Source organism: Arvicanthis niloticus, chromosome X (genome assembly GCF_011762505.2).
Source record: "Arvicanthis niloticus isolate mArvNil1 chromosome X, mArvNil1.pat.X, whole genome shotgun sequence".
NCBI lineage: Eukaryota > Metazoa > Chordata > Mammalia > Rodentia > Muridae > Arvicanthis > Arvicanthis niloticus.
Genome location: NC_047679.1, coordinates 55100017 through 55119795, shown reverse-complemented (window position 1 = coordinate 55119795; position 19779 = coordinate 55100017). Strand labels below are relative to the sequence as shown.

Here is a 19779-nt window from a genome sequence, read left to right as displayed (position 1 = left end):
CCATTGAGAGAAACTCACCCAAGAACTGCTTGTGATGTTCCACAGCCTCACCTTAGGTGAGTTGGCAAGCCTGGTGGTTTCTTCCAAATTTAACTACAACTACTTGGTGACTGCTTGCTGAAAGGACTAGACTGTAGCTACCAGTTCATGTACGGTGTCTGCCTGCCTAGAGGACTGGTCTGTATCTGCAGAGTCATATTTAGTGTTTGGTACAGGACTGAACTGCTGAGAAAGATCGAGCTTGCCACCAAAGAACTATTGCTGAGCAGGTCTACTTCCCCCATATCCTAACAACTTTTCTCTTCTACTACCTCTGCTGGGTAGTGGGCTAGAGGAGAGGTTGAATCTTTATTAAAAGTAGGTTGCAAAAAATGTAAGCCTATAGTTACTCTGGCAAGACTGTAACATTCTAGTTCAGTATTCATGATGGCCACATAAAAATGTATAACCTTTGCAGTGGTAGACACAAACCCAGGGCCTTGAACAAGCTAGGTGAGCACTCTACCACTGAGCTTCATCTCTAGTCCCTCAAACATACTAATTTCACACGAAGAATTTAAAACACCCACAACCTACATTAATTCTAGGTAGACTTCTTGATGTATTTTTGTTTTTTCATTTTTGAGACATCGTCTTGCTCTAATAGCAAACACTCACCTCAAACTTGTGACCTTCCTGCCTGTGCCTTCCTAGGACTGGAATTATATGCAGGCACCACCAACAGCACTTCTGGCTGCCCTGGAACACAGAGATCCACCTGCCTTTGCCGCCCTAAAGCTAAAGGTGTGCATCGCCACCCCTGCTCCCAACCAGTGTGTATTTTCGAAAAGCATTCTTATAGTAGCTCATGCTCATATTTATAATCCCAGCACTCATAAGGCTGAGGATTGCCCCAAAGTTTGAGACCAGTCTGAGGCCAATCTAGTCTAAACAGTAAGTTTCAGGCCAGCCTGTACTATAAAGTAAGATCCCAGCTTAAAACACACACACACACACTCCCTCCACAAATCAATAATCAACCCTACTCTTCTACATTTATACTAAAGATCTAAAAATAACATAGAGAATTATTTTCCAGGAAGTATCTTGCCTTAAATTTTAAATTATACTAATCTTTTTGTTTTGCTGGTTTTGTTTCTTGAGACAGTTTACCGAACTGGATGGAAACTTGCTATATAGCTAAGGGTAACTTTGAACTCCAGATCCTCCTGACATCCATATCCAGTGAATTATACTGAGATTTTATTTTTAAGTCTTCCTTTTTTTATTTTTTAAAATATGAATGAGTGTTTCCCTTTATCTATGTCTGTGTAACCACATGGATAAAGTGTTCAAGGATACTAGAAAAGGGTTCAGATCCCCTGAAACTAGAGTTACAGATGTTTGTGAACCGCCATTTAGGTGCTGAGAAATCAAATTCAGTCCTTTAGAAGAACAGTCAGTGTTCTTTGCTGCTGAGCCATCTCTCCAAATCTCTCATCTTTTTGAGATAGGGTCTTACTACATAGCTATGGATGACCTAGAACTCAATATGTAGACCAAGCTGGTCTCAAATTCTGCCCCCCAAGTGCTAAGATTAACGGTGTGTACCACCACACCCACAATTACTCCCAGTGGATTATACTACCTTATAGCTAATATATAAACAACCAATCAACCAAAATTGTTCCTTTCTGGGCAAACTTGCTCCTTATCTGTCAATTTCCTTAGGAAAGAATAAAGAAGACAGGAAAGAATTCTTCACCTGCAATAACTGGCCAGGATGAAGAGAACCCAGGAAAGGTGATGTATGGCAATAAACAGTTTCTCCATATTTGCAATCTGGAGCTCCAGGATCTTTTCCAGGTTTCTAGAAGAAACATAGCAAACTCAGAATCACAGAATAAAACCAATAAACATACATGTAATCTTCCATAAGCATAGCATTTGCTATTAACAAGAGATACCACTCCTTTCTCCCAAGAAATGTATATGGTAAAATACATGTTCACAGATTAACACTGCATACCTAATTAGAGTTACAGTAATAACAAAAATTTCAGGGCCTGGAGAGATGGCTCCATGGTTAAGAACATTTGTTGTTTTTACAGAGGACCCAGGTTTGGTTCTCAACGCTCATATGGTGGATTACAACCATCTATACTTCCAGTTCTAGGGGATCTGACACACTCTTCTGGCCTCCTCAGGCACATGTGTGCATACGTACATACATGCAGCAAAACACTCATACACATAAAATAAGTATTTTAAAAATATACACACATAAAAAAACATAAAAATTATTTGAGTACACTCTCACCCGTTTATAGTAGTTTTTTATCTTGGTTGCCATACCAACTTGCATCATTAATGGTCCATTTTCCTCACTGTATTCAGCAAGAATAAGGTCTCCATCTTTGCCTGTGAGGTCCTGAGGTGTGCGCATAAAAAACATCTCTCCACCACCTGAGGCTTGCCTCTCTTGTTCTCTCATCTGTCCAAAATGAAGACAACATAGCCTATTCTTAACAGGACGATAAACTATACACACTGATATCATCCAATCTGAGATAATACCAAAACTTTTTCACATTATTTTTTTCAATTTCATTGTGAAAACTTTCAAAAATACCTCTAAAATTGAAAGAACAGTATTCTGAACATCTTTTCTCTATTTAAGCATTTTTCCCTATTAAGTCTGTAAATTTTCTACAGATTTTAGTAAACCAGTTTTGAAAGCTGCAATATTTTAGCCTTAGGTATATTCATATAAATCTTTTAGAGGTTAGAAATTTAGCTCAGTGGTAGAGCACTTGCCTAGCAAGCTCAAGGCCCCGATTTCAATCCTCAGCTCCTAAAAAAAATCTTCTAAAAATAAGAACATTCTTCTGAGTAACCAAAATAAAATTTTATCACATCTGAAAAATAAATAATTCCCTAATACAATTTAATATTCAGTATAACCTGCCCCAATTTGTACCCCAATTATCTTACAGAACTTTTTTAACCAGGATTCACTCATACCTTTGCCTTCTTTTTGATGTGCTTCAGCAAAGGTTGCACTGAGTGTGGACCTGGCTGAGATAGTGCCCCAAAGGAGTACTTTTTTAGAGGTGGCCGATGGAACTGCCGGAGTTTGATGGGTCCCATGTGGGTGGGAAAGAAGGGCTGCCGTAATTCTACAGCTGGAATTGAGTGCTAAACAGGAAACAGAAGAGTTAACAGTAAATACTAACTCCTTCCCAGGCAATCTTTGCCCATACCCTCTGTCAAAACAAAGCAGTTATTTGTACCTGGATAATATTCCCTCCAAAAGTACCTCGAAGACCCTGTTGCTTGGGATAGTAATACTCATCATTGGAGAGATTCCATGGATCTTTCACTTCTGGCTGAGACATGTTCTAATGATAGATCAAATAGGTATTGGTCAGATTACCCTTTCCTAATACCTTTCTTTGTTCTTCTAAATACCAAGTCCTTTTCTTTTCACAAACCTGCTGTGGCTCTTCCTTGATGACTCCTGTTTTTCCTAAGAGAATTCGACTCTTCTTTAGAGATGATTCCTTCTTACTCTCCTTTGAAGGAGAATTAGAAGTAGCTTCTTCCTTCTCATCAGGGATCTCTGAGGATATAACAAGAAATGACTTAAGAATTGCTATCCCTAAATGCTCAATTTCGTTCTTTCCCCGTTTTCTCCTCTCCTTCTTCCCTTTCTCTTACCCTCTTCCCCAACCTTCTAGACAATACTAAGGATTGAAACTAAGGTATTACACAGGCTAGGTAAGGATTATACCACTGAGCTACGTCTCAGCCCTCTGACCTCTTTTTGCATTGTTTTTAGATACAATATCACTAAATTGCTAAAGCTGTCCTGGAACACACTCTGTAGCCTAGACAGGCCTTGAATTTATAGTCTTCTTGCCTTGGCCACCTAAGTAGCTGGGATCCATGCTACCAGGTCCAGCTAAAATTCACCTTTCCACTGATATTTTTGGAGTTTCTAAATAGATCTCTCACTTCATTTCCAGACTACTTTTAGTTGGTAATTCTCTCCAGCTAGACTATATCTGATATCTTTTGTTTGTTTGTTTGTTTGTTTGTTTGTTTCAAGAGTTCCTGTGTAGTCCCTGGCTGTCCTCAAACTCTGTAGACCAGGTTAGCCTCAAACTCAGGGATCTGCCTGCCTCTGCCTCCCAAGGTGTTTACCACCACTGCCCAAGCCATATCTAATGATGTCTTGAAGATACAATTTTAAATATTCCTACATGAGTTTTTTTCTAAACAATAGTCTAACACTAAAAACTGGCAGCTACATACAACAATGCTTTTTAAAAACATCACCTAAAAGTTTCTAGTTTTTGACTTCTCTAACATTTTTTATATTCTCTTGCCCCTTGATATTAATAATAAGATGTCAAAGATAAGCCGGGTGGAGGTGGCGCACGCCTTTAGTCCCAGCACTTGGGAGGCAGAGGCAGGCGGATTTCTGAGTTCCAGGCCAGCCTGGTCTACAGAGTGAGTTCCAGGACAACCAGGAGTACACAGAGAAACCCTGTCTCAAAAAACCAAAAAAAAAAAAAAAAAAAAAAAAAAAAAAAGATGTCAAAGATAAAGAACATTGGCTTCTGCCATCAACATACCCAAAATCAAATTCTCATCATTGGGATCAAGTGTCAAAACAGGAGGCTCCAAAATTCTAGGCATGTTCTGAGCATCCCAAATGATATTGTCCTCCCAACGTCCATATACCAGATCTTCATTATCAATGGGGAAAATGGAGTACCAAGGTTTATCATCATCCAATGTAGCTGTAAAACCTGACCAAAACAAGAAAACAGTAACAAATAAAACATTAATGCTCCTTTCAGTTATGATCCTAGCAAACAGAAAAAGAAAAAAAAATTAGTATAGGTACTCATATAACTATTCAAACAAAACCTACTAGATATCATGTATATCTCACTTTGACAGAAGCCATTACTAACAAAATGTTCAGTGCAATACTGTTTATAATAGTTAAAACAGTCTACTTACTAAGGTACTAGCTAAATAATTATGGTGAGGAGCTGGAGAGATGGCTCAGCAGTTAAGAGCACTGGTTGCATTTCCAGTGCAATTGGACCCAGGTTCAATTCCCAGCACCCACATGGTAGCTTACAACTGTAACAATCTGTAATGTGATCTGACACCCTCTTCTAGTGTGTCTGAAGAAACCTACAGTGTACTTATATACATAAAATAAATAAATAAATCTTTAAAAAAATTACGGTGATCAATATTGATATTAAATTATATTAGCAAATAAAGCATTTATGGGTAAGGAAAACATGCTTCTAAGGATATTATGCACAAAATAAGAATAATTAATAATACTATGCCTTCGGGAGACAGAGAGAAGGATTGTGAGCCTGAGGCCTGATGTGATGGCTACACACCAAGATCTTTTATCAAAACACTATGTTACTGAGTTGAATAAGGTAGCACGTTTAAAAAAAATTAAAAGAGAAACTATGCAACCAAAAAAGTATTTTAACTAAAACTGAAGAGAAAAACATTTTCAAAACATTTTTAAAATTAAGGCATTATAAGCCAGGTGGTGATAGCACACACTTATAATCCCAGAACTGGAGAAGCAGGTGAATCTCTGAGTTTGAGGCTAGTCTCATCTACACAAAGTTCAAAGACAGCCATGGCTACACAGAGAAACCCTGTCTTGAAAAAACAAAAACAAAATTAAGGCCTTTTTGAGTTGGCTGTGGCAATGTATATGTATAATCCCAGCACTCAACAGGCTGAGGATACTGAGTCCAAAGACAGCCTGAGTAATATATAGTAAGACTGGATTAAAAAAAAAATCAGTGGAAGGGTGGCAGTGGTGTGTTGCCTGAACTATAAAATGAGTCCAGGTTAACTAAGAAAATGTGGAGAATACAGAATGGTGTAAAGAAAACTAAAGAAACTAAAACTACTGCAGATAGTTTAATATGTTTATATATTAATATATATTTTTGTCAGGGCTGGAGAGATGGCTCAGCCGTTAAAGGCTAGGCTCACAACCAAAATATATATTTTTGTCAGATTGTTGTTTATATGGTTCTATGTTTTTCATTTTTACAAATGGAATACCAACTATGCTGTTTCATATCTCCTTTTCTTTCCATTTTAAATATTTCCTGGCATTTACTGGATCAATCACAGTACTCAAGAGGCTAAGTTAGAAGGATTACTTCAAGTTCGAGGCAAGCCTGGACTACATACATGGCAAATACTAGGCCAGCAAGGGATACAGAGTGAAATCCTGTCTCAAAAAAAAAAATCCAATAAATCAAACTGACTTTTAAATATGCCCCTCTGACCTCAGTGTTGGTCAAAAGGTTATCAAGATCACCAAGAATAATTTGGAGATTGCCAAGGACTTGTTTAAAAGTGCTTTCTTTTTTTTTTTTTTTTTTTTTTTTTTTTTTTTTGGTTTTTTTCGAGACAGGGTTTCTCTGTGTAGCTCTGGCTGTCCTGGAACTCACTCTGTAGACCAGGGTAGCCTCGAACTCAGAAATCCGCCTGCCTCTGCCTCCCAAGTGCTGGGATTAAAGGCGTGCGCCACCACCGCCCGGCTAAAAGTGCTTTCAAGTCTGACTGATGGCTCTCACATAAATAGGTAAGATGGAAATGCTTAAAACCATTTTTCTTCTAAAAATTCATAAATAATGGTTTCCTGTGTCATTAACATTTATATACACAACTTTGAAAACTTACATATAAAATTACATTTTAAGAGAAAATTAACAAGATGAAGTAGCAAATATCCTTAATTCCAGCACTTGGGAGGCAGTGGCAGGCAGATCTCTGTAAGTTTCAGGCTAGCCTGGACTACAGACAGCCAGGACTATACAGTGAGAACTTGCCTCAAAAACAAAACCAAACAAAGGCAAGAGAAAAAAACACAGTATAGAAGGGTGTAATGGCTTACACATGTAATCGCAGCACTTGTGAGACAAAGGTAGGAAGATTGCAATAAAGCTAATGCCAACCTGAGATACAAGACAGACAAGACTATCTCTGAAAACACTACCAACATAGCACTCAGGAGACAGACTCAGGATCTCTGTGAGTTTGAGGCCAGCTTACTCTACATAGAAACCCTATCTTAAAACAAACAAACAAACAAAACAAAACAAAATCATCATTATAACACTGAACTTGAACGGCATGGCAACAAACACCTGTACTGTAGTACTTACGAAGCCTGAATTAAGAAGATGGTGAGTTGTTGGGAGCCGACTTTAGTAGAAAGCGGCTAGATCAACTTTGCAGCCATCTGGAACCATATACCCTGATGAAAGACTTGGTTGTCAAAAGCCTCTAACAGCTGAAGCACACTCTGATAAATATATTGTTTATCCCACATAGCTTGTTTTGCTGTTTAGTGACTTCAGCTGTATGGTGCACGTGGTAAAGTGTTTTCACCTGTGTTCTCCTGCTTGTGTATATAAATACCTCAGAATTCCCTTCAATAATACAGACTTGATAAAAGAGACTTGAGACTAGAGACTTGGAAATGAGACTTGAGATCAGAGACTGAATCACACCCTGTCTTGTCTCCGTTCTTCACGTCCCCTGCCCCAAGAGCCCCACTCTCTCTCTCTTGACCAGAGCACTTAGCCCCAAAGCGTTGAGGCAAAAGCATTGAGGCAGAGCACGGGACGCATCATTGTGGCGCCCAACATGGGGTGGAGCAGGGGCAACATTTTGGCCCACAAAGCCGGGCAGTACGAGCCGGGACAGTGAGTTTAAGGACAACCTGAGCTAAACAGCTGAGTTCCAGGTTAGTTTCAGGTACAGAGCAAGACCTTGTCTCAACATTAATTAATTAAGCTTAGCCATATACTTACAGAAAACAAAATATCAAAAAAGTTAATAACTGATAATCTTTAGGATATCATAATTTTCCTTATTGACACTGTTTTCATGCTGTTTTGTGTATGTGTGTTTTGTTTTGTTTGTTTGTTTGGTTTTTGGATAGAGGGTCTCTGTAGCCCTGGCTGTCCCAGAACTCATTCTGTAAGTTAGGCTGACCTCAAACTCATAGAGATCAGCCTGCGTCTGCCTCCCAAATGCTGGGATCAGAGGTGTGCACCACCACTGCCTGGCTAAGCACAGTATTCTTTATTTTAACCTGGTTGAGAAAAAAACATAACATGATAAATATAAAGTGCCTTTATGAACAAAAAAATGAAAAAAAAAATTAGAGATTAGATTTGAAGCATTTCACTGTCCGTCAGAAGCTTAAAAGACCACAAGTAGGATTATTTAAAATGACTGAGATGAAACCTTGTGCGTTAGATATTACTGGCATAGAAGCAAACCTTGCTGAACATTATAGGCCATGGCATTCCTAGTCATACTGGAAGGAAGCCAGCCTGCCAAACTTGCACGCTGAGGTTTTGTTCCTTTGTGTTTGACATCTTCCCCATCCCAGATGATATCATCTTCCCAATGCAGTTGTGTCACCATTAGGAAGTTTTCATCTGCCAGAAGATCAACACCACTGTTTTCCTCAAGTTTCCTTAATTTCTGTATAAGTAGAAAGAATAATAAATCAACCACTCACTGATCAAAGTTCCCAATACAGATCCTAAATGATTCATGAAGTGCTACTTTGCCAAGCTTAGTGTCAAATATCTGCAATCCTAGCTAGCACTTGGGAGACTGAAAGGAGAATTCCAAGTTTGAGGTCAGCCCAGGATACAAAGTGTGACTCTGTTTCAAAAGCCAATGTAGCTCAGTGTAAAGGGAATGCAGCTCAGTGGTAAGAGTGTTTCTCCAGCATGTGCAAGACCATGGACTCACTCTCCAGCTCAGAAAAAAGTGATTTTTTACTTGTGCAAATTACCTGATAAAGAAAAAAATATCTGCCTCCTCTCCCACTCCAATGGCACAAATTTCAAAAACAGAATCATTAGAATAGGCCCTAGTTATAGGAGGCCCTATTATGCAAATCTCCTACTAAAGTTCTATTCAAGAAATCCCCAGCTGAGTAGTAAAAATGATAGAACCCTATGCACACTGATGATTCCACTCTCATATACCAGAGTTGCTTACCTTCATCATGTTGCATTTTATTGTAGGTTCATGTTCAGTCTTCCTCATTTTGAAGCCATAATCAAACCCACTGCCATCTTCAGGAACACCTAGCATATCATACCACAGCCGGGCAGGTCCATAACGCCATTCAGCCACTCTTGGTTTGGTATCCATTACTTTATCTGTGTCTCCAGTTGACTGGGAAAACTTAGACTCCACAGGAGCCATCATTGTGATCTGTAACAAAGTCAGAGATGTAGAGATGGGGGATTCCCTATTCCAAATGACCTAAGCCTACAGAGAATTAACAATTATAAGGTGATTTAGAGGAATCACAAGGATGATTCCTAAACAGAAAATTTTACCTGGATATAACATAACATGCTCTGTCCGTAATAGCTTTATATTTAGCAATGTATCACCATCTACCCTGCCTTGCCCCACCAAATATTTTTCTGTTACAACAGGAAAAGTGAGACCATTGGATTGAACTCATTATTAGTCATTAATAATTAAAAAGAACTTTTAAGGCTTAAGTGCTGGCTATAACTTTGACATAAGCTAGAAAGCTTTCTACATGCCCCCGTGTAGACTTTAATCTTCTATCTACTTTGCCTACTTCATCATCAGAGAGACACTGCTCTGGAAGTGGTGGTGGAGCATAGTCATAGTTCCACAGAGATTTCTGGTTGACTTCTAATTCTACTGAGCACTCCTCTTCCTGGACCTGCTCTTCCTGTATAAGTTCACGGTGCTTCTTTTTCCTCTTTCTCCGAGCACTCCTCCAAACAGATGGGACATTCTTCCCTGGTCCAAAAAGCCGTAAAAAGCGTAACACCTAGAACACAGAACACAGCATTATGTCAGAGATTCAGTAGCTGAAAAACTCTCAAGTGATCTATTCAATTGCAGGGGGAAAATGAAGGTGCAGGAAGTTCAGACCACAAAAGTATTACTCCTGAATAGGTCAATTATTTCTTCTTCTTTCTTCTTTTTGGTGTGGTACTGAGATTTGAACCTGGGATATCAATGAGCTTACTTTTTGTTTTCTGAGACAGGATCTCACTATGTAGGTGTAGCCTGGAACTCTCTATGTAGAAAAGGCTGGCCTCAAACAAGAGATCCACTTGCCTCTGCCTGAGTTTAAAGGCAAGCACCACCATACCCTGGCTACTCTTTAGCTTCTTGAGTCAAGGTCTCACTAAGCTGCCCAGGTTGCTCTTGAACTCACTCTGAAGCCCAGGAAGCTTTAACTTATGATTCCCCCTGCCTTAGCCTCCCTAGTAACTGGGGTCAAAGGTCTATACTAGTAAGTTTGATCCATAAACTCATATATTTGAATATTGTGTTCCCAGTTAAACAGAACTGAGAAGGATCAAAAGGTATGCCTTTACTGGAGAAGGTGTGTAACTGGGGGATGGGCTTTGAATTTCAAAAGACCCAGTCTCACTCTCTGCCTGCAGATCCAGATATAAGCTTCCATTCAGCTACTGCTTAGGTACCATGCCTGCCACTGTGTTCCCTGCCATAATGCTCATGAATTGATTAACCCTCTGAAACTATAAGCAAGCATCCAATTAAATGCCTTCCTTTATAAGCTGCATTAGTAGCTGGGCGGTGGTGGCGCACGCCTTTAATCCCAGCACTTGGGAGGCAGAGGCAGGCTGATTTCTGAGTTCGAGGCCAGCCTGGTCTACAGAGTGAGTTCCAGGACAGCCAGGGCTATACAGAGAAACCCTGTCTCGAAAAACCAAAAAAAAAAAAAAAAAAAAAAAAAAAGTTGCATTAGTCATGGTGTCTCTTTATAGCAATAGAACAATAACTAAGATACTTGGTTTACTTTTTACTCTAACAGGAAATTTATTGTATTTAGCCAGGAAATTTATTTTATTTAGCCATGTGTTTATGTATGTGTATGCAGGTGTACATGCCATAATACGTAGCTGGAAGTCAGAGGACAAGTCTCAGGAGTTGATTCTCTCTGGCCAATATGTGGGATCTTCAGAGCAAACTAGGATCCTCAGGCATGCATGCAAGTGCCTCTACCCAATGAACCATCTCACCAGGACCAACAGGACAACTTTCTTGCTGTTATTGTTTGAGGCAGGTCTCTCTACATAGCCTTGGCTTTCCTGGAACTCACTATGTAGACCAATCTGACCTCAAACTCATTGAGACCCTCCTGCCTCTGTCTCTCAAGTACTGGGATTAAAGGCATGCCCAACCACACTTGGTAACAGGACAACACATTTTCTATATACAACTTCAAAAAATGATCTAATAGAGCATAAAAAGTTTCTATTAAACAATTATCTGCCAATGAATAAGAACACCATTAAGACTCATGACTTATATATTCATGTCAGTGGTAAGTCTCATGACTCACAACTGTATGTTTAGCATTATAACAACAGAACTTGGAATCTGGAAAAAAGTCAGTTTTCATTATGGACATTATCAGTACAAAGTACCTTTCCAGGCCTAAATTCTGGAAAAAGTTCTGTGACACTTGGCAACATCTTGGTGGCATCATGCTGCATAATCCCAGCCAATGGTAGAGTCAGCTTTCCATCCTTAGATTCTGACTGTGTTGCTTCCTGAGGTCCCATCTCAGATTCTGAGTCAGAGGAACTACTGAAGTCCACTTTCTCTGAGGCCAAAGAGGAAGGGGCAATGATGGAGGGCAAGATGATGCCTTCTCCATCTTCAGACACTGCAACAAGGAAAAGAAACCCCTTTGGCATGTAACTATAAACACATTTCTTCAAATTCAGCCGGCACCCCCTTCTAAGCTAATATGCATGGTTCTGTGGCAGGAGATATATTCCCAAGCACCCAGGTTACTAGTATGCAGGCCAGAAAACTCATCCAACTTATTATTTCCCACCATCCCCAAACTCACCTTGGACCTGGTACCCTAGGGTTGTGATGAGAGAAAATAAACACTATTACTACATTTACTACTTTCCATAAATGACCAATACTGTGCCCAATATTGTGATTAATAACAAAATTATATTAATACTTCACATTAATCAAGCCCTGTTATGTTCAGTTCAGATCTATAAGATGGAGAATTGTTAAAGCACACAGAATAATAAAGAATACATTTTATACACAAATTCAAATAGCATTTACTTTACAAACTAAAGAAAATGGCTCAAAGTACCAACTGAAGAAATTAAGGTTAACATAGTCTCAAAATATAAAAGACCAGGGCAAGGCATGTTGGCATATACATTTGATCCCAGCACTCAGCAAGCAGAGGCAAGCAAATCTCTATGACTTCAAGGCCAACACAGTTTATACAGAGTTCCAGGCCAGCCAGGGATACACAGTGAAGTCCTACTTCAAAAAAAAACAAACAAACAAACAAACAAACAAAAAAAAACAGATGCTGTTCTTCATCTAACCTATGGCAGGATTATTACTGTTACAAGGTTACAAATGGTGAGATAACAACTCAAGATCTCATAAACCTTTAAAATCTCAGACTATGAGTGATGCTCCACTCCAGAAAGTTGTTTTTGAGACAGCTCTTTGTTACATAGTCCTGGCTAGCTTCAATCTAGCAGTCATCCTCCTGTCTTCAGAGTACTAGGAATATAGGCATACACTACCATGACCAGATTAAAAGGGGATTTTTTTTTGAACAGATAAGCTCTAAATATGAGTATATAAATTAGTTACATCAGAAAATCTTGGGGGAACAGAGTATAGTAGCTCATACACGTAATCCCAGCACTAAGAAAGCAGAAACAGAAGAATTGCTACAGGTTTAAAGGCAGTCTGGCCTATTACAGAAAATTCCAATGAGGTGCTTCATAGTAAAACCCTGTCTCAAAAAAAATGTTCTTGCCGGGCAGTGGTGGCGCACATCTTTAATCCCAGCACTTGGGAGGCAGAGGCAGGCGGATTTCTGAGTTCGAGGCCAGCCTGGTCTACAGAGTGAGTTCCAGGACAGCCAGGCTACACAGAGAAACCCTGTCTCAAAAAACAAAACAAAATGTTCTTGGGAAACTCTTCTGAACCAAACACTCCAGTAACTGTAATGGCAACCTAATTTGAGGAAAGAGTACTAAATTAGATAACTATTTCTTAACTGTGTGTTACTGAACATTTATAAGGAAAATATCTATTCAATATCAGTAGTTGACACTTATATAATTTTTTAAAGAAGAGTAATCCTTTTCTAACATTTTTTCAGATATAATTTTATATGCATGGTGTTTTGCATGCATGTCTGTCTGTCTGAAGGCATTATATTCTTTGGAACTAGAGTTACAGATAGTTGTGAGCTGTCATGTCAGTGCTGGGAATTGAACCCAGGTCCTCTGGAAAAGTAACCATTGCTCTTAACTACTGAGCCATCTTTTCTCCAGTCCTCTAACAGGTAATTTTTAAAAGTCCCTTAAGCATGCCAAAAGCTTGGTTTTATGAGTAGAAACTCATTCCTAAAAGAAAGTAGACCTTTTTTTTACTTACCACCGGTAATACCATCTTGGTCCTTCTCTTTCTTCACTGGTCCTGGGGGTGGAGGTGGAGGAGGCATCAATTTGCAATCAATATCTTCACAATCAGCATCATAGTCATCTTCATCATAATCTGGCAAAAGCAAGATGATATCCTTAATATGAAGAATGCTATACAATACCCTTGAGCTTCCTTCAACTCTCAAGAATTTGAAGCACCACAGAAGTACTTTAATATACAAAAGAGTTTTCTCTGTGTGTGGCACATGCCCTTTAATCTCAACACCCAGGAGGCAGAAGTAGGTAGATCTCTGAGTTTGAGGATAACCAGGGCTACATAGTAAGAACCTATCTCAAAAAAACAAATAAAACATAAAGACAATACATAGAAAATGTAACTTCTGCCTTCAGAAAGCTATGGTATAGCAAAACGTTCATTTCTCACATGGACTAGGAGAGCTTCTGGAAACTGTTTGAAACCTTTTCCTTATCATACTGGGTTTTGTTTTTCACTTTGTTCAATCTCCTAATTGAATATTCTTCCCCAGTTTCTAAAATTAAAAAAAAAAAAACTAAACTAAATTTTCTTTACAGTTCCCAAGTCCTAGATACACTTTTTCTGCCTATATTTTAGTAGTTGATCATTCTTCTCAGTGCTTTTTTAACTAGTGGCAATACTCAATAGTAATCATCAGTCCTGAATACAGTATTTTGGGTTGGTTCGGTTTTTCAAGACAAGGTTTCTGTGTAGTCCTGGCTGTCCTGGAACTTGCTCTGCTATACATAGGGTGTACTGGAACTCAAAGATCCATCTACCTCTGCCTCCCAAGTGCTGGGATTAAAGGTGAGCACCATCCCACCCGGCTAAAGGTCTGTTACATATTTTATGTGTATTGGCACTTTGTCTGCATGTACATCTGTACACCATAAAATGGCATTAGATCCCAATATAGATGGTTGTAAATCATCATTGGTTGCTAGAAATGAAACTTAGGACTTAGGAGTTTTTAACTACGGAGTCATCTCTCCAATGTCTCCAAATTTTATTTTCAATGTTTTGACACAAAATCTCATGCAACCACCACAGATACCGTCTCAAAAAAAAGTTTGCTAAAAATTCACCTCCTCAAAGTCTTAATTACCTTCATCCCCTCCCAATTACTGCAAAGAAGTACATTTGTAAATCAATGTGAAGAGATCAGTACCAAGGAAGATGGAAACTAATAGCATAATAGAAGGTATCCCTAAAGGACAAGACAACTTGGAAATAAGCATACCAGTATACTGACATTCTATCAAATACAGCACCCATTTCTAGAACGTTAACTCATAGGAATCTGTCCCCACCCATCCGATTTACCTTCCCTAGTCAAGATAGTAAATCAGACCCCAAACTGCCAACTCTCACTGCAAACCAGAGATGGATGACCTACCCTTAGCCTAAGTCAGGATGCTCAAAAATAATATCTATGCAGTTTGACTAACAATTTTGGTAGCTCATTAAAACTTAATTATGACAGTCTACAAAGGAATATGAGCTTATAGTTGGCTTATGACTTAATAGAAATAACTGTTTTACTTTTGTTTCATGAATTACTAATGCTGCATGTGGTGGTTCTATATAAGAAGCATTTACCAGAAGAAATGGCACCTTTAGTCCCAGCGACTCAGAAGCCTGTGAGCAATGGTTTTCCAAATTGGATAACCTCAAACAGCATTTAAAATGCTGATCTCAACTTTCACCCAACACTGCAACCTGACTGTCCACATAATATCTTCCCTAATAAAATTTTATTTCTTACATACTACTTTGAACACTCCTACATGTTACCGTTGTTTTTAAAATGCTAAATAAAAATTATAAATACGAAACAAAAAAGAAATAATAAAATCTCTTCCATGTTAAGCATGGTGGTACATGCCTATAATGCCAAAACTTGGTAAGTAGAGGCAGGCATATCAGGAGTTCAAAACTAACCTCAGCTACTAATCAATTTTGAGGCCTAAAAGTTTCAAAAAAATAAAAAAAAAAATAAAAGCAGAGTGTGGTGGTACAAGACTTTAATCCCAACACTCTAGAGGCAGAGGCCAAACACTGTTCTTGGCAGGCAAGAACAATGGCAGAAGTCAAATATAGAAGTCAGAGCCCAAAAAAGATTTATTCAGGAAGAAAATGCACTACACTCGCTATCAATTTTACATTAAAGAATGCCAGGCATAGTGGGGAACACGTCTAATCTCAGCACTTGGGAAACAGAGGCAGATGGATATCTATGAGTTTGAGACCATCTGGCATGCATAGTGAGTTCCAGGATAGGCAGGGCTATGTTGAGATACCCCATTGCTAAAAAACAAGAAAGAGAGAATCACCTGTGTGGCAAAGGGGTTGCAAGCTCCCCATTGTCTGCTGATATCTTCTACTTTCATCTTCTGCCACCTCGTTGATGTCTGAATAGTCTACAGCATCTTCTCTACTCCTAATCCATCCTATGGATAAAAAGGGAGATGTCTCAAAAAAAAGTAATTATCACTTCCTTAGATAATCCCCATTTAAAAGTAAGTATACAATAGCTAATCTCCTCCCCCAACCCACATAGTTTTCCCCATGGCCCATACTTCACCTTCATCATTTACCAGGGCATCATCAGTCCCAGCCAATTCTTCATTTGCTGTGAGTTCAGTGATTAGGCTGCCAAGACCCAAAGCTCCCAAGCCTGCAAGATGCTTCTTGCACTCCTGAAAAAGGTACAGCATGAGAGTTGAAAGTAACAACTAAACCTAAGGTGCTACACAAGGCTTATTTCCCTTGCTCATAACAAACTCACAAATCCATCTGAGAAATGATTCCATGATGTGCTCAAAGAAACATCACATTTAAGAACTGTATAGGAGTCGGGCAGTGGTGGCAAATGCCTTTAATCCCAGCACTTGGGGGGGCGGGGGGCAGAGGCAGGCGGATTTCTGAGTTCAAGGCCAGCCTGGAACTACAGAGTGAGTTCCAGGACAGCCAGAACTACAGAGAAACCCTGTCTCAAAAAGCCACAAAAAAAAAAACCAAAAAACAAACAAACAAAAAAAAAACAACTGTATAGAAAATCTACTAAATTCCATATAGATCAGATCCAAACAACACCATCCATACTCCTGGCTTTGGAGCCATTCGGATCAACAAAAGCCAGAAGAGTTCCAAGAATCTTTAAAAAGGTCTTACACAGTGGCGGTTCTGATAACCTTACTAGAGTTATTATTTTTCCTACCAGGCAAGCAGAATGTTATCTTCCAACCAAACCCCTCTGCATCAGTGACTGGCACTTAACCATTTTCCTCTTCTCTTCATTCTTCCTCAAAGTTGAGCCCTCTCGCTCTCCACTATTCCCCAAACCCAAGAGAAGGGGGGAATCCTCTACGCCCCCAGAATGAGCTACAACGCCTTCTCCTACCGGCTCCTAAACAGCCTCCTCTCTGTCACTGGCTCTCCCTAGCCACACCGCCCTCCGCCCCAGCCACACCGCCCTCCGCCCCAGCCACACCGCCCTCCGCCCCAGCCACACCGCCCTCCGCCCCAGGCCCGCGCCTCACATCATCCAAGACGCTTTCGCCTTCCAGCTGCCCTGCTCCGTTGATGTTGCCGAACAGGAACCCAGTTAAAGAAAATGGGCCTCCACCAGAATCTTCATCGCTGTCTGTGTCTGACATGACGGCGGAAGGGCTGCCGGCACCCGCTTCGGACAGCAGCCCAGCCCACCCTGGCCCCATGGGCCGGGAACAAAAATGTCAGCCGTACACTAACGACTCGCAGTGCTCCCTGACCCAACCGGAAGTTGAAGAAAAAAAAAACGGAAAGAACGGGCTGTCCTAGGCGATCCTTTGATCTCAGGGTGGCTACTTCTTTCCCTGTTTTTGATTGGTTCACCCAAGAGCAGGCTGGATAAATGGAAGGTGGTTGGTCAAATCAACTATTAGTCCCGCCCATCAACTGCGCGGGTCCGTTCTGGTTGCTGTGCAAAGAGCGGCAGATTTTTCTCTAATAAAAAATTAAGTTCTGAGGCCGCGTGACCTATGACCCCTGGAAACCGCTTCACGGGCTACAATACACAGAAGTTATGATTTGAGCCGTCTTTTCCGGTTTGTTCCGTCTTTTCCGGTTTGTTCCGTCTTTTCCGGTTTGTGCCGTTTCCCCAAAGGAACATTGCTATGAATTGTGATAGCGGGAGGACTCCTACTTACTTATTTGGAATTTACATTTTTCCATAGTAAAATGTGAAGCTTAGTAAAATGAGCAACCGAAACTTCAAGATTCACGAACATGTTTTTTTCATAGTTTCATAATGGATTTTTTTTAAGCGCACATATTTGATTCCCAGTACCCAAAATAAATAAATAAATATTTAAAAGCCTGGAGAGAAGAAACTGAGCGGGAGAAGGGGAGGTGATGAAGGGGGAGATGGCGGGGGGGGGGGGGTAAGGTGGGGAAAAAATGAAAGACAGAAAGTAAATATTCAGGGCTGGGATACAGATCACTGGCCGATGTAGCTTCAATTCCATGTACTTTTCTCCCTTTTTTTTGTTTTGTTTTGTTTTGCTTTGGGGGGGGGTTGTTGTTGTTTTGGTTTTTTGGGTTTTTTTGTTTTGTTTTTTTGTTTTGTTTTTTTGAGACAGGGTTTCTCTGTGTAGTCCTGGCTGTCCTGGAACTCACTCTGTAGACCAGGCTGGCCTCAAACTCAGAAATCCGCCTGCCTCTGCCTCCCAAGTGCTGGGACTAAAGGCGGGCGCCACCACCGCCCGGCTTCCATGTACTTTTAAAAATTATTTTGCCAGGTATAGAAAGCTGCGGTAGAAGTATCTCTGAATTCCAGACCAGCCTAGTATACATAGTTAGGTTCCAGGCTACTCAGGGAAACCCTATCTTAAGCATTTGAAATGTACTTTATATATTTATCTAAAAATAGACATATTGAACCAGCGAGATGCCTCAGTGGGTAAGATAATCTGCTACCAATCCAATCTTTCCATCCTGAGGGCATAGTTTATGTTTCAGCTCACCATGGTGGCACACAAAGTTGTTGGAATTGGACCATCTTCTTTGTTGCCAAACCTAGGATTTATTCAGGATTCCTACTTTGCATTTTTTGTGCGTTGTTTCCTTGTTCATGTTTAATTTGAAACAGAGTCTCACTTAAGTTTCCTTGGCCTGGCCTTGAATTTTCCATTCTTTGCTTCCCAACTAACTGAAATTATAGGTCTTTGCCACCAAGTTCAGCCCTGCGATTATATTTAATCACCTCTCTTTAGTATATACATGGGAACACTTACTTTTTTTATTATTTATTTTTTTATATGAGTACACTGTAGCTGTCTTCAGACACACCAGAAGAGGGCACCAGATCTCATTACAGATGATTGTGAGCCACCATGTGGTTGCTGGGAATTGAACTCAGGACCTCTGGAAGAGCAGTCATTGTTCTTAAACACTGAGCCATCTCTCCAGCCCGACACTTTCTTTTTTAAGATTGATTTTTTTAATTATCTGTATGTGTCTGTGCATGGGTCTATGCACTGGAGTGCAGTTGTTGACAGAGGCCAGAGGTGTTGAATGCCCCTGGACTTGGAGCTGCTTCATGTGAGTACTGTGAACCAAATTCAGGGCCTCAGGAAGAGCAACAAGCTCTCACTCTTTCTGTCTTGGTTTTCGGGTGTCAGATCCCCTGGGATTGTAATTACAGACACTGGTGAGCTGCCATGTGTATAGTGGGAACAGAACCCTGTCTCAGAAAACAAAATAATGATGATGATAGATGAAAACTCATACTGTGCCCCTTCCTAACACTCTTAGTTCTCTAAGATTTACTTCTATTTATTTTATTCGTATAAATGTTTTGTCTGCATATATGTTTGTGCACTATGTGTGTACCTGGTGATTTTAGAGGCCAGAGGAAGGCATTGGATCCCCCATAACTAGAGTCACAAACACCTGTAAGTTGTCCTGTGAGTGCTGGAAAGTGAACCCAGGTCCTCTGCAAGAGCAAGTGTTCTTCACCACTGAACCATCTCTCTAGCCCCACCCCTTTTTTAGATTTATTTATTTTATGTATGTGAGTACACTGTAGCTGTCTTCAGACACACCAGAAGAGGACATCAGATCCCATTACAGATGGTTGTGAGCCTCCATGTGGTTTCTGGGAATTGAACTCAGAACCTCTGGAAGAGCAGTCAGTGCTCTTAAACACTGAGCTCAGCCCTTTTTTAA

General features: G+C 40.1%; 1 protein-coding gene across 6 annotated transcripts in view; it reads right to left on the bottom strand.

Moving 5' to 3' along the window:
• Taf1 (TATA-box binding protein associated factor 1) overlaps positions 1-17360 on the bottom strand; it is a 71923-nt gene extending 54563 nt beyond the window's left edge. For 2 of the 6 annotated variants that reach the window (XM_076918368.1, XM_076918366.1), the window contains exons 1-15: positions 17112-17360; positions 16154-16268; positions 15903-16019; positions 13546-13665; positions 11532-11773; positions 9680-9898; positions 9079-9297; positions 8343-8550; positions 4620-4796; positions 3474-3601; positions 3273-3380; positions 3004-3177; positions 2300-2473; positions 1745-1849; positions 658-738 (exon numbers count right to left, since the gene is read on the bottom strand). In XM_076918368.1, coding sequence (XP_076774483.1) covers positions 658-738; positions 1745-1849; positions 2300-2473; positions 3004-3177; positions 3273-3380; positions 3474-3601; positions 4620-4796; positions 8343-8550; positions 9079-9297; positions 9680-9898; positions 11532-11773; positions 13546-13665; positions 15903-16019; positions 16154-16268; positions 17112-17288 — 2364 coding nt within the window. In that variant the 5' untranslated portion in view covers positions 17289-17360. The remainder of the gene's footprint in view (positions 1-657; positions 739-1744; positions 1850-2299; positions 2474-3003; positions 3178-3272; positions 3381-3473; positions 3602-4619; positions 4797-8342; positions 8551-9078; positions 9298-9679; positions 9899-11531; positions 11774-13545; positions 13666-15902; positions 16020-16153; positions 16269-17111) is intronic. The other 4 variants (XM_076918367.1, XM_034485012.2, XM_034485014.2 and 1 more) reach the window with 4 other exon arrangements.
• Between the last annotated feature and the right edge of the window lie 2419 nt (positions 17361-19779).